The 13,618-nt window shown below is 48.0% G+C and overlaps 1 protein-coding gene across 1 annotated transcript; it reads right to left on the reverse strand.

Annotated features, from left to right (window-relative positions):
- Window positions 1-381: 381 nt before the first annotated feature.
- On the reverse strand, window positions 382-10,908 carry lyplal1 (lysophospholipase like 1). The gene is made up of 5 exons (XM_067238529.1): window positions 10,798-10,908; window positions 9,605-9,704; window positions 9,169-9,338; window positions 1,652-1,767; window positions 382-744 (listed from the first exon to the last, which is right to left on the reverse strand). Exons 1-5 carry the CDS (start codon window positions 10,880-10,882, stop codon window positions 514-516), a joined length of 702 nt encoding a protein of 233 aa, XP_067094630.1. The 5' UTR covers window positions 10,883-10,908; the 3' UTR covers window positions 382-513.
- Window positions 10,909-13,618: the final 2,710 nt, after the last annotated feature.

Here is a 13,618-nt window from a genome sequence, read left to right on the forward strand (position 1 = left end):
GTTGTCTGGCTGTGATTGGCTGATCCACCCCTTCAGTCTTAGTGCACCTGCTCCCAACCCCTCACACCCGCCACATGTTTAACACATTTCCTGCAGAAACGATAATGTAGTATGAAAAGAGAGGGGTGGGGTGGGCGAGGAGAGATGGAGAGAGGGGGGAAATGTAACTAAGTCCCCACATCAGCCTATGAGGTTGGGCCAAACACTTCCTGCTTTCTCCAGAGACCAGAGGGGGAGGAGCCAGAACCTGACCAATCACAAGTGTACAACCCTCACAGGGCAGGGTTTGGAAGGGGGGCGCTCTCTGCAGTCACATGGGGCATTTCCAAGGCAACCACACAACAGCAGCATGAGTAAGCACATCACATCATGACCCATGGATCTGACACAACTCAGGTTTATTGACGGTTTATCAGCACAAGCAGTTCCAGTCTGGGAGGGCTGTGTGGTGTCTGGTGTGTTTGGAAAGGAATGCCTGTTTCCTGGGCTGGTGGGCAGTCGGTGGAGGCAGGGTCAGTCCTGGGGCAGCTTGGAGAGGACCCAGGAGCGCAGCAGCTCCATCTCAGCAGGGGCCAGCTGGTGATGGAGGCCGGGAAAGGAGTGGAAGGAGGAAGGGAGGCCAGCCCCCTGCAGCAGCCTGGACGTGTCCTCCCCCCAGCGGGGCAGGACCAGCTGGTCAGCTGAGCCGTGGCACTGGAGCAGCTCTGGTACACGCCTGCCCACCCCAGCATGCTCCTGCACCGCCTGCAACACAGCACACACTCAGACACCCTCATCTGGTCTCACCTACATCACCTGGTCTCACCTGTATCACCTACATCACCTGGTCTCACCTACATCACCTGGTCTCACCTACATCACCTGGTCTCACCTGTATCACCTGGTCTCACCTGTATCACCTGGTCTCACCTGCATCACCTGGTCTCACATACATCACCTGGTCTCACCTACATCACCTGGTCTCAACTGCATCACCTGGTCTCACCTGTATCACCTGGTCTCACCTACATCACCTGGTCTCACCTACATCACCTGGTCTCACCTGTATCACCTGGTCTCATCTGCATCACCTGGTCTCACCTACATCACCTGGTCTCACCTACATCACCTGGTCTCACCTACATCACCTGGTCTCAACTGCATCACCTGGTCTCACCTACATCACCTGGTCTCATCTGCATCACCTGGTCTCACATACATCACTTGGTCTCTCCAACATCACCTGGTCTCACCTACATCACCTGGTCTCACCTACATCACCTGGTCTCAACTACATCACCTGGTCTCAACTACATCATCTACATCACCTGGTCTCACCTGCATCACCTGGTCTCACCTGGTCTCATCTGTATCACCTACATCACCTGGTCTCACCTACATCACCTGTATAACCTGGTCTCAACTGCATCACCTGTATCACCTTGTCTCACCTGTATCACCTTGTCTCACCTTGTCTCACATACATCACCTGGTCTCACCTACATCACCTGGTCTCACCTGTATCACCTGGTCTCACCTGTATCACCTGGTCTCATCTGCATCACTTGGTCTCACCTGTATAACCTGGTCTAAACTGCATCACTTGGTCTCACCTGGTCTCACCTACTCTCACCTGCATCCACTGGTACACAGTATCACATCCAGCTCTCACCTGGTATACAACAGAGTCCTTGTTGAGGAAGCTGGAGAGCGCAAAGACGCCCGCTACGTCAGGGTGGTGGCGACAGGCCAGGTGGAGGGCCATGGCCCCGCCCATGGAGAACCCTCCTGAGGGCACAGGACAGCTCAGCTGACAGGAGCTCTCCCTGTCTGGTGGATCTCAGGGGTGGAGCAACTGACAGCAGAGCAAGAGGTCATGGGTTCAAAACCCCGCCACAGTCGCAGCTTTGGATGATAAAGAAGTTTGGTAAAGCACGCTTGGTTGTGTACATTATTCAACGTAGAAATCAGGATTTTCATTCAATGTTTTAGTTTGTATCATCCAAGGTCAAATGATAGTGTTAAATCACATTTGATCCATTAAGGAGATCTTGAATGTTGAAGGAATTCGACATCATATAAGTATCTGTATGTCAGGTGAAATATGGTGTAGCGCAGAGTAAACTCAACCACCCCAGGACCAGCAGCCGCTAACACTACCAAAGAACAGTATGGATGTGTGTATGCATTGTACGTGTGTGTGTGTGTCTGTTTGCGTTTGTGTGAGTGCATGCATGTGTATGCATGTGTGTATGTATACGTGAGTGTGTATGTATGTATGTGTGAGTGTGTGTGATTCCTCCTCTGACTGAAGCGCGTCAACACACAGACCCACAGGGCCGCCTCTTGAAAAGCTTTTCCATGGAAAGTTCTGGTGCTTGTCAGTCCGTCAGTCCTGGAAGCAGTCTGGCCACAGAGCTCTGCCTCTCGCCGGCAGGCCAACTGACTCCAATGAGTATTTATAGTTAATGACAAAATGTTATGATTTAGGAAGATAATATTTCAGCAGTCTTCCAGCAGCATGTGTTTTCTGAATCACTTTCTCTGGAGTCGAGTTTGGGGGCTTTCTATCCTTCCACACTCTCTCACAAACCTCTCCTACCTTCTTTTTTTCCGCAACTATTTCTGTATATTTATATATTTCAGGACCTGTAGGTTAACTCTTTTCCATCCCTCGTTCTGTCAGAGACATCCACAGCAGACCTCCGGTGACGGCGACCTTGGTAAGCCATCATGTTTTCAGCTCCAGGTCCCAGTGGGTTTGGTTCATTCTTATCTAGATGCGAACTTGATCACCACAATAGTTGAGTAAAAAACCTTTATGGAACTTGAGAATCCCTCCCTCCCATTCTTTTTTGGCAGCACATGAAAGGAAATGGAAACCTACATTCTTCCTTTCATACTCTGACAGGAGGGTCAAGATGACCACAGCGAAGATGAGGTGTGTGTGTTTGTGAGTGTTGTGAGGGAGGGAGCATGAGAACAGGAAAAATAACCTTGAAGGGAAAATTAAACATAGGTGAAGCCAGAGAGAGGGAGAGAGAGTAGAGAGAGTAAAGAGGGTAGAGAGAAGAGGATGGTAGTAGGAGAGAGTAGAGAGGGTAGAGAGAGGAGTATGGTAGTAGGAGAGAGTAGAGAGGGTAGAGAGAGGAGGATGGTAGTAAGAGAGGATAGAGAGAGGATGGTAGTAGGAGAGAGAGAGTACATACAGGAGAGAGAGTAGAGAGAGGAGGATGGTAGTGGGAGAGAGTAGAGAGGAGGATGGTAGTGGGAGAGAGAGAGTAGAGAGGAGGATGGTAGTGGGAGAGAGAGAGTAGAGAGGAGGATGGTAGTGGGAGAGAGAGTAGAGAGGAGGATGGTAGTGGGAGAGAGAGAGTAGAGAGGAGGATGGTAGTGGGAGAGAGAGTAGAGAGGGGGATGGTAGTGGGAGAGAGAGAGAGTAGAGAGGAGTATGGTAGTAGGAGAGAGAGTAGCGAGGAGTATGGTAGTGGGAGAGAGAGAGTAGAGAGGAGTATGGTAGTGGGAGAGAGAGAGAGTAGAGAGGAGTATGGTAGTAGGAGAGAGAGTAGAGAGGAGTATGGTAGTAGGAGAGAGAGAGTAGAGAGGAGGATGGTAGTGGGAGAGAGAGGATAGGATGGTAATAGGAGAGAGTACATACAGGAGAGAGAGATTAGAGAGGAGGATGGTAGTGGGAGAGAGAGAGTAGAGAGGAGGATGGTAGTGGGAGAGAGAGAGTAGAGAGGAGGATGGTAGTGGGAGATAGAGAGAGTAGAGAGGAGTGTGGTAGTAGGAGAGAGAGTAGAGAGGAGGATGGTAGTAGGAGAGAGAGAGTAGAGAGGAGGATGGTAGTGGGAGAGAGAGAGTAGAGAGGAGTATGGTAGTGGGAGAGAGAGAGAGTACATACAGGAGAGAGATTAGAGAGGAGGATGGTAGTGGGAGAGAGAGGATAGGATGGTAATAGGAGAGAGTACATACAGGAGAGAGAGATTAGAGAGGAGCATGGTAGTGGGAGAGAGAGAGTAGAGAGGAGGATGGTAGTGGGAGAGAGAGGATAGGATGGTAATAGGAGAGAGTACATACAGGAGAGAGAGATTAGAGAGGAGGATGGTAGTGGGAGAGAGAGAGTAGAGAGGAGGATGGTAGTGGGAGAGAGAGAGTAGAGAGGAGGATGGTAGTGGGAGATAGAGAGAGTAGAGAGGAGTGTGGTAGTAGGAGAGAGAGTAGAGAGGAGGATGGTAGTAGGAGAGAGAGAGTAGAGAGGAGGATGGTAGTGGGAGAGAGAGAGTAGAGAGGAGTATGGTAGTGGGAGAGAGAGAGAGTACATACAGGAGAGAGATTAGAGAGGAGGATGGTAGTGGGAGAGAGAGGATAGGATGGTAATAGGAGAGAGTACATACAGGAGAGAGAGATTAGAGAGGAGCATGGTAGTGGGAGAGAGAGAGTAGAGAGGAGGATGGTAGTGGGAGAGAGAGAGTAGAGAGGAGGATGGTAGTGGGAGAGAGAGAGTAGAGAGGAGGACGGTAGTAGGAGAGAGAGAGTAGAGATTGGGAAAAACACCCAATAGAGACTACATGCTGACTTCTGTCGAAATATATTAAATATTCAAAGAAAGAACCCCGCAAACGCATGTCGTGCAGAATTAGGCCGATTCCCACTAACATTAGAAATCCAGAAAAGATCATTACAATTTTACACACATTTAAAATCCAGTCCTGAGAAAACCCTCCACTCTAAAGCCCTTGCAGTCCATGAAGGTAACCCTGAGAGGAGCCCCCTGTGCCAGCTGGTTATGAGACTAACAAACCAGTTACCGCCTGGCACACCTCCTTCCTCTTTACTAACACCAAAGAGAATAAAACTAATCACAACAGAAAACAAAAACTCCTACCTAGAACACTGGGAAAAAGAAACCAAGACACAAAACAAACTAAAGAGGGTACAATTTCTGGGGAAATTGTAGGGTGTGCTTGCTTGCGTCGGTTGTACAGGGATTTTAATGCAATTTTTACAACTGATATTCCTGTATATTTTATATAAAAATGCATATGGCCTACTTATTATGTATACATATTACATAGATTTAAAAGCATCTTTTTTTTGCTGCTCATTTACAACTCAAAATACGAGTGAAGTGTAGAATGAAATATGATGTCTTCTCATTTCCCCTGCAAGAGGTAGCCTCATCGCTGAATCAAAACTACTAAATTTGGCAGACCGGTGTAAAAATTGACCTAATCTCTATGACTTAAACGTCCTTTTAAGTTTTCCCTTCTCGTGATAATTTCAGGCATTTAGCCTACTCATATTGCATTCATTCATTAATAAAGAACCCCCTTTGAAGATTATTCTACAACGTTACCGGCAGAAGATAGAATCGCGATTCAAACAGTACCATCTGCTAACTGAAAATATGCCCCCAAAAACGTAAATAAGCTTGACATTTATTTAGTGGAAAATCGCTCATTCATAAAAAGCTCACTGGTAGCGATCATTGTCAGTAACAACGCAAAATGCGATATAGCCCTGTGTGGAGAAGCTGCCCTGGTAAATTGTACTACTACAGTACAGTACTAGACTACTGCTGTGTTCGTCTTGGTAGCGATTGCGTTGGTTGAATTCGATTAAACGTTCCGTTGTACGGTTTAGGCTGAAATTAATTATTTTCATGAACAGATTGACAAAGTTTAGGCTGTGGCAATGAAGTTCAGGTTAGTAGTCAGATAGTTTCACCTATTGAAAGACTTTTGATTTAAGTAAGGGGAGTGCCGAACATGTTCTGTCGCCGTTTGACTTCTTAAACAGCTGTGTAGATGTTTTTGTAGTGTGTCTCGCGTAGGCTACAGCGTTGCAATGAGCAACACTGGTTTGAAACCACAGGTAATGATAATTTCACCAACAAATCGTTTACTTGTAATGTAATGTCATAGTAAATCCTACAAAGAAAATGTATTTGTGAGGAATGTTTATTTTAACGATTGAAAACAGATGCACCATAGACCACTGTGGTATGTGTTGCCCGGGCAACAGAGGCTAATGTCATGCTAATGCTTCAGTGAAATAGTAGACTACCGTTTCCGAAAGTAGATGTGGGCCTACTTCCTTAATAATAGCAGCTAATATTGTACATTACATTTCATAATTGTGTTTCACATCACAAAGTAAAATGAGTAAATAGTTATCACCCTGGCCTCTTTTCTTGTGGCGTTTCTGCAGCTGCCTTGCAGTAAAGCTATAGTTAGCCTAGCTATCCCCCAAGTTAACAGATGCGAAACGAATGTTCTGCCAAAGGTAGTCACGCGTGTTTTCGTGACGTTAGTGACGCAGTGACGTTAGTAACGTCAGTGACTGTGGCTAGCAAATTAGCCACCGTTAGCTTCACTTTTCGCCACAAAAACTTAAGCCTAAACCATGCAACGGAACGTAAATTCCAATAGAAGCAACTCAATCGCTACCAAGACGAAACTTTTGACACCTACGTTGTCTATGTAGGCCAAATATTGACTGAGTTTTAGGGGGGCAAAAAGAAATAAAAATAATAATAATAATATATATGTGAGAGAACAAAGGTTGTGCCCTTGCCGAAGGCAAAGCACACCCAATTAGACTGCTATCGGGGCCTAAACAGAAAATATGAAATGGCTGAATATCTATATATTGTCAAGGACATAAAGCAAAGACAGCTGCTCACAAAATACAGAATGAGTGACCACACCCTTGCAATCGAAAAAGGAAGACATAAAAAAAACATGGTTACCTAAAGAGTACAGAATCTGTGGGCACTGTACATCAGGGGAAATTGAAACAGAAAAACATTTCCTACTTAAATGTTACAAGTATGAAAGTATAAGAGATCAATATCTGGAAATATTTAACCAGTTAATTGAAAACTAAACAGAACTTGACATAAATGAGAAATTAAGGATATCTCTGGGCGATGGGCCTACTGCAAGCCTTGCCGCTAGATATGTATCTAAGTGTCACAACCTGAGGGACAGTGAATCAACCTTGTATGACTGTTAAAACCTTTCTATATTTTACTGTAACATGCATTTATCTGTTAGTTTTCTACAGTCCCCAACTTACTATGTTACTGTTATTTTGCCATATTATTATTATTAGACTCCTTGTAAAATGTTATGATATCTATGTTAAAATGTCCATTCAATATGGACTGCTTTGGCAATACTGCTCAACCCGAACTGTCATGCCAATAAAGCATTCTGAAGTGAACTGAGTAGACAGAGTAGAGGAGAGAGAGAGTAGAGGAGGATGGTAGTGGGAGAGAGAGAGTAGAGAGAGGGTAGAGAGAGGAGGATGGTAGTGGGAGAGTGTGTAGAGAGAGGGTAGAGAGAGGAGGATGGTAGTGGGAGGGAGAGTAGAGAGAGGGTAGAGGAGAATGGTAATGGGAGAGAGAGAGTAGAGAGAGGAGGATGGTAGTGAGAGAGAGTAGAGAGAGGAGGATGGTAGTGGGAGAGAGAGGGTAGAGAGAGGAGGATGGTAGTGGGAGAGAGAGAGTAGAGAGAGGAGGATGGTAGTGGGAGAGAGAGGGTAGAGAGAGGAGGATGGTAGTGGGAGAGAGAGAGAGTAGAGAGAGGAGGATGGTAGTGGGAGAGAGAGTAGAGAGGGTAGAAAGAGAGTAAGGAGAGAGGGTCCGTCCTGGGGCAGCTCCATCTCAGCAGGGGCCAGCTTGTGGCCCCTCCCCCTCTCCTGTCAACACCCCCAACACTAACCCAGCACTAACCCAACACTACGTCACCAGAGTTCACCCTCTCCTGTCACCACCCCAACACTACGTCACCAGAGTTCACCCTCTCCTGTCACCACCCCACCACTAACCCAACACTACGTCACCAGAGTTCACCCTCTCCTGTCACCACCCCCACCACTACGTCACCAGAGTTCACCCTCTCCTGTCACCACCCCACCACTAACCCAGCACTACGTCACCAGAGTTCACCCTCTCCTGTCACCACCCCCACCACTAACCCAGCACTACGTCACCAGAGTTCACCCTGTCCTGTCACCACCCCACCACTAACCCAGCACTACGTCACCAGAGTTCACCCTCTCCTGTCACCACCCCACCACTAACCCAACACTACGTCACCAGAGTTCACCCTCTCCTGTCACCACCCCCAGCACTAACACAACACTACGTCACCAGAGTTCACCCTCTCCTGTCACCACCCCCAACACTAACCCAGCACTACGTCACCAGAGTTCACCCTCTCCTGTCACCACCCCACCACTAACCCAACACTACGTCACCAGAGTTCACCCTCTCCTGTCACCACCCCCAGCACTAACACAACACTACGTCACCAGAGTTCACCCTGTCCTGTCACCACCCCACCACTAACCCAACACTACGTTACCAGAGTTCACCCTCTCCTGTCACCACCCCCAGCACTAACCCAACACTACATCACCAGAGTTCACCCTCTCCTGTCACCACCCCCACCACTAACCCAGCACTATAGAAGACATTTTTTAGTTTTAACCCTTGTGTTATCTTCGGGTCATTCTGACCCATCAGTCATTGTGACCCACCGTCGTATTGCGACAAATTTACCTGTCTCAGACCCCCCACATTGGAATGGTTAAAAGAAGAAAAAAAACAAAAAAATGTTTTTGTATTGGGTAAAATCAACGATGGTTCGTTATGAACCTTTGGGTCATGTGACCCGAAGGCAGCACGAGGGTTAAACAGGCATGCAAACAGGTGAGGGGTAAAAAAGGTGAGAATGATACGGCCCCAATCCTCTAGGGGGGGGCCGGGGGCATGCTGCCCCAAAAGAAAATGTTTTACATTTTAAAGTTAAACCCATCAATCTAGTGTACTTTGAGAGCAAAATTAAGTGGCTAGATCAATGTATAAAACTTCTCCCCACTCTGCCCCTGATTGGCTGTGAGGTTTAGCCATTAGAAGTGACGATTGGTTCCAGGGCCAGTTGTAAAGTTGCGAAGCACGGGTAAAATGCTGTGTTGTCCAAGGCCACGACCCCCCGCCCCCCCACCCCCCCACCCGACTGCCTACCAATGATCATGCTAGGGTCACCACACCCGACTGCCTACCAATGATCATGCTAGGGTCACCACACCCGACTGCCTACCAATGATCATGCTAGGGTCACCACACCCGACTGCCTACCAATGATCATGCTAGGGTCACCACACCCGACTGCCTACCAATGATCATGCGCTGCCGGGGCACCCCTGCCCGGACCTCGTCCTGGATGATGGCAGACAGGGAGGCGCTCGCAGCTTCCACAGACTCTAGGTGCTCCGGACACTCTGGGGAGATCTGGTGCCGGTCGAACCACACGTGCGACAAGGCCCCACGCATGGGTGTGTAGGGTCTGAGGGAGGGGGACAGGGGAGGAGGGGGACGGGGGGGGAGGGGTAAAGTTCAAAAATAAATAACAATCCATTTTTGTTATATCTTTGGGGAGTCTAGAGGATGTCGTTCAAAGAGCTAAATGTGTGGTAGTTTGAGTTAGCTTGTGTAACTGTGTGTGTATGTGTGAGGGTGTGTGTTAGCTTGTGTAACAGTGAGTGTGAGTTAGCTTGAGTCGCTGTGTGTGTTTGTGTCGCTGCGTGTGTGAGAATGTGTAGGTGTGTGTACCTGGCGGGAGCTGTGGGGTAGATGACTTTGATGTGAGGGAAGGTGAAGTCTGGTGTGGACACACCCCTTACCCAGTCTCTCAGCCCCAGCCCTGTGTCTCCTAGAAACCAACCAGCCAAGACACACCATCACAAGTATGATTACTTACATGGTTCTACTTACTGCCCAGCGTGCAGCAGCTTGGAGCTAGGCAAGACACCCAACTCTCTGGCCACCAGTGTTGCCGTTTAGCGACTTTGTTGCTGGATTTAGCTAATTTTCCACAACTTTGGCAATCTCCGTTTCTGTTGTTGAGCCGCAGCAAAATAACCTTTCACTGATTTGTGAATTACATCACATTTGTCTTTCTTAGTGTTTTAGCATTCCCAATGTTTATAGAAGTAGGCTGTTAGATATGTAATTGTACTGGGTACATTTACAGATCTAAATGTTGACTAAACAGGCCTATATGCAATTTTTCGCACAATTGGGCCGTTATTAAAATTGCTTATTTTTGACCTACTTTCATAATGCTACAATTTTATTAGAGTCTACTACATTTTAGCCTGAAACAATAAATAAATCTAAATATGAAACAATAAATACATTCAATGCTGAAACAATAAATAAATCTAAAGCAGGTTAGGGTTAGGCTAACCCTAAGCAGGTAAACATTTCTTTTAAGGCATTTTATGGGAATCCAGAAGTTGTCTGGACGGAATGTTTCATTCCTTGGGGGTTTTGAGCTACCATTGGGCTGGAAATGTCTCTTGGACCTGGCAACCCCAAAAAGCCACTTCTGGAAAGATTTTTTAGGCAACACTGGAAACGTTTACATGTCTGTCTCTTTTCACTCACTTCATGTGACTCTTGATGACTATGTTGTTGATGCTTGAAATCAGTTTGGTCAGCTTGTCCCATCTGTTCCAAGGTGTTTAGGTACGTTGTCTAAATTGACTGCAGCAACGTAAAAATAATGCTTTAACATCTCATTGGAAACTGCTATCTGGTAAGCTAACCCTAACGTGTGCCCTGTAAACTATGGTTGTCAAACGCTTATGCTCCAGTCTCGTAAACTAGCCTTCTGTTATCCAGAGCTGCTGCCTGTGCCGGGCTGTCAGTCACACAGCTCCTGCCGTGCGATTTCTTCACCCTGTTTACACTGGACAGAATCAGCCGCAACCATGTGTATTATTATTTCAAAATGTAACCACCTGAGCCGTGTAAAAACATTATTGATGCCGAATGTTTTCCAGTTGGAGAGACAGCGCACTTCTGCAACTTGTGCACGGAAGACATGTTTCACTCCTGCTTTACGGCACCGGTGACGCGAGAGACGGACGACAACCAGTCGTTGTCATTGGATGACTCTTTTCGCAGACTCCTACAGGACTATAACATGGACGCATATATAGTTTCAGAGCCGTATGCTAAATCGATGATGACACGATCAATGAATTTACTCTTCCAGTAGAGCTACTCATCTGGTTTCGACTGCGTTGTAACTAATACGTTTGAATTTATACCATAATTTGGGGGGGAATTATAATGATTTAGATTTTCACCTTACGTGTAAAATACTTTTTTCACACTTCCCTAACTTTTCTCTGACAAATTATGTTTCGAAGCCATTTGTGATAAAGTAGTGTGTGGTGTAGATCCCTGCACCTCATCCTCTGTGCTGTATCTGTTGGAATGACTGGATCAGCAAATACATTTAAACACATTCTACAGTCTTATCTCCATAAACACATTCTACAGTCTTATCTTTTATAAACACAGCCATCTTTTATTCAGATTCTGGTCATTTTCACTTGACTTGCACTTGTAAGACCACACATACTCTGTCCCTGCCTCGAGCCCTGAAAGTGCAGCAGACAGGCAGTTCACTGCTGCAGTTGGTGTGGGTTGTTCTGGCCAGCAGATTCCATATCGGACCAACTTTGGTGCCAGGCCCTTCAAAGCAGTGAGAAAACATTCTCTTCTACTCACACATGGCAGATTATGTGGTTTGCAGTTAGAATACATATTTTAAAAGAAAAATTAAGAAAATAGCATGCTCAAATAAATACAGACCCAAGTTTTGAGTTGCAGCATCCACATAAACACTTGAAACATAAAGACCATTCTCCCTGTGTAGGGATGGGCTTTGTTCAGGTTGGTGTTCATGACTGTGTGTGTTGATGTGTGTTCCCTCCAGTCATCCAGCCTGCATGGGGAAACACATCAGTCCTCAGTAGAGTTAACAAGTCTCTCACTTTTGTTTTTGTGCTTATTTATTTTCAGCAGCCAACATGCTGTTGACATCAGGTGTGGTAGTGTCTAGTGCTGTTCCTGCCAGGAGAGAGGCTGTGAAGACATGCTCAGCTTCAAGCTGCTCCACCAGCCTGCTGCTCCACCAGCCTGCTGCTCCACCAGCCTGCTGCTCCACCAGGCTGCTGCTCCACCAGCCTGCTGCTCCACCAGGCTGCTGCTCCACCAGGCTGCTGTTCCACCAGGCTGCTGCTCCACCAGGCTGCTGTTCCACCAGGCTGCTCCACCAGGCTGCTGCTCCACTAGGCTGCTCCACCAGCCTGCTGCTCCACCAGGCTGCTCCACCAGGCTGCTGCTCCACTAGGCTGCTCCACCAGGCTGCTGCTCCACCAGGCTACTGCTCCACCAGGCTGCTGCTCCACCAGGCTGCTCCACCAGGCTTCTCCACCAGGCTGCTCCACCAGGCTGCTGCTCCACCAGGCAGCTGCTCCACCAGGCTGCTCCACCAGGCTGCTTCACCAGCTCAGCTGCAGGCTGCTCCACCAGCAGCACAGACCATGAGGTCACTAGCCATGATGATGTAGAGCAGCGTTGTAGTCTGGCCAAACCCATCTACACACACACACACACACACACACACATAGATACAGTCTCTAAAAATGAGAAATGTCGATACATACTATAGAAGACAACCATGCACCACCCCACCCCACTAACACTAACCCTAACACTTCTGTTCCTCCTTCTGGTTTAATCCTTATGGACCATCCACCCAGCTGTTTTACAGCCATTCTTCACCTCAGAACACTCATCCACCCAGCTGTCAGTCTTTTCATCTTCCTGTGAATGTGTGTGTACGGAATCTCAGGCATCCATCAGTGTTGAGGAGAGAATCACCACAGTCTGGTTGAATGTAACCATTAAACAGCTCATTCAACTCCACCCCCCTACCTCCCGTACCCCCCCCGCCCCCCACACACACACCCCTCCTCTCGTACCCCCCCCCCCCCTCCGTTACCCCCTAAACCCCCTCCACCCCCTGCATTCACCTAGAGTGCTGAAGAGGTGCTGGGGTCTCAGGAATGCTCATGGTGGGTTAGGGCCAAGGAATGTTTTGGCGATGTGATTTTATTATCAGGGTTGACTTTGATGTGGATTGATGTATTCTCTCGATCTCTCTCTGCTCTCTCACTGGGAAAATGAGAAGCATACATGTCAGTACAAAGGTTACAGTGACGGTGGGGTTTACAAAGACGTTAATGAGATCTCCGTATGTAGCAGGTTTCTGTAGGAGTTTTTAAGTAGATCTCAGTCACCCCCCTGCATCATCTTGGCGACCAGAACAGTCACCCCCCTGCATCGTCTTGGCGACCAGAACAGTCACCCCCCTGCATCGTCTTGGCGACCAGAACAGTCACCCCCCTGCATCGTCCTGGCGACCAGAACAGTCACCCCCCTGCATCGTCCTGGCGACCAGAACAGTCACCCCCCTGCATCGTCCTGGCGACCAGAACAGTCACCCCCCTGCATCCTTCTTGGCGACCAGAACAGTCACCCCCCTGCATCGTCCTGGCGACCAGAACAGGCCCTCCCCTGTCCTTCCCCCTGCCCCCCCCACTGTCCTTCCCCCTGTCTTCCCCCTGTCCTTTCCCTGCCCCCCCGTCCCCCTCCCTGTCCTCCCCGTCTTCCCCCTGTCCTTTCCCTGTCCCTCCACCTGTCCCCTCCCTGCCCCCCCTGTCCTCCCCCTGTCTTCCCCCTTCCCTCCGCCCCCCCCTGTCCTCT

Source organism: Osmerus mordax, chromosome 6, assembly GCF_038355195.1.
Source record: "Osmerus mordax isolate fOsmMor3 chromosome 6, fOsmMor3.pri, whole genome shotgun sequence".
NCBI classification, from domain to species: Eukaryota; Metazoa; Chordata; class Actinopteri; order Osmeriformes; family Osmeridae; genus Osmerus; species Osmerus mordax.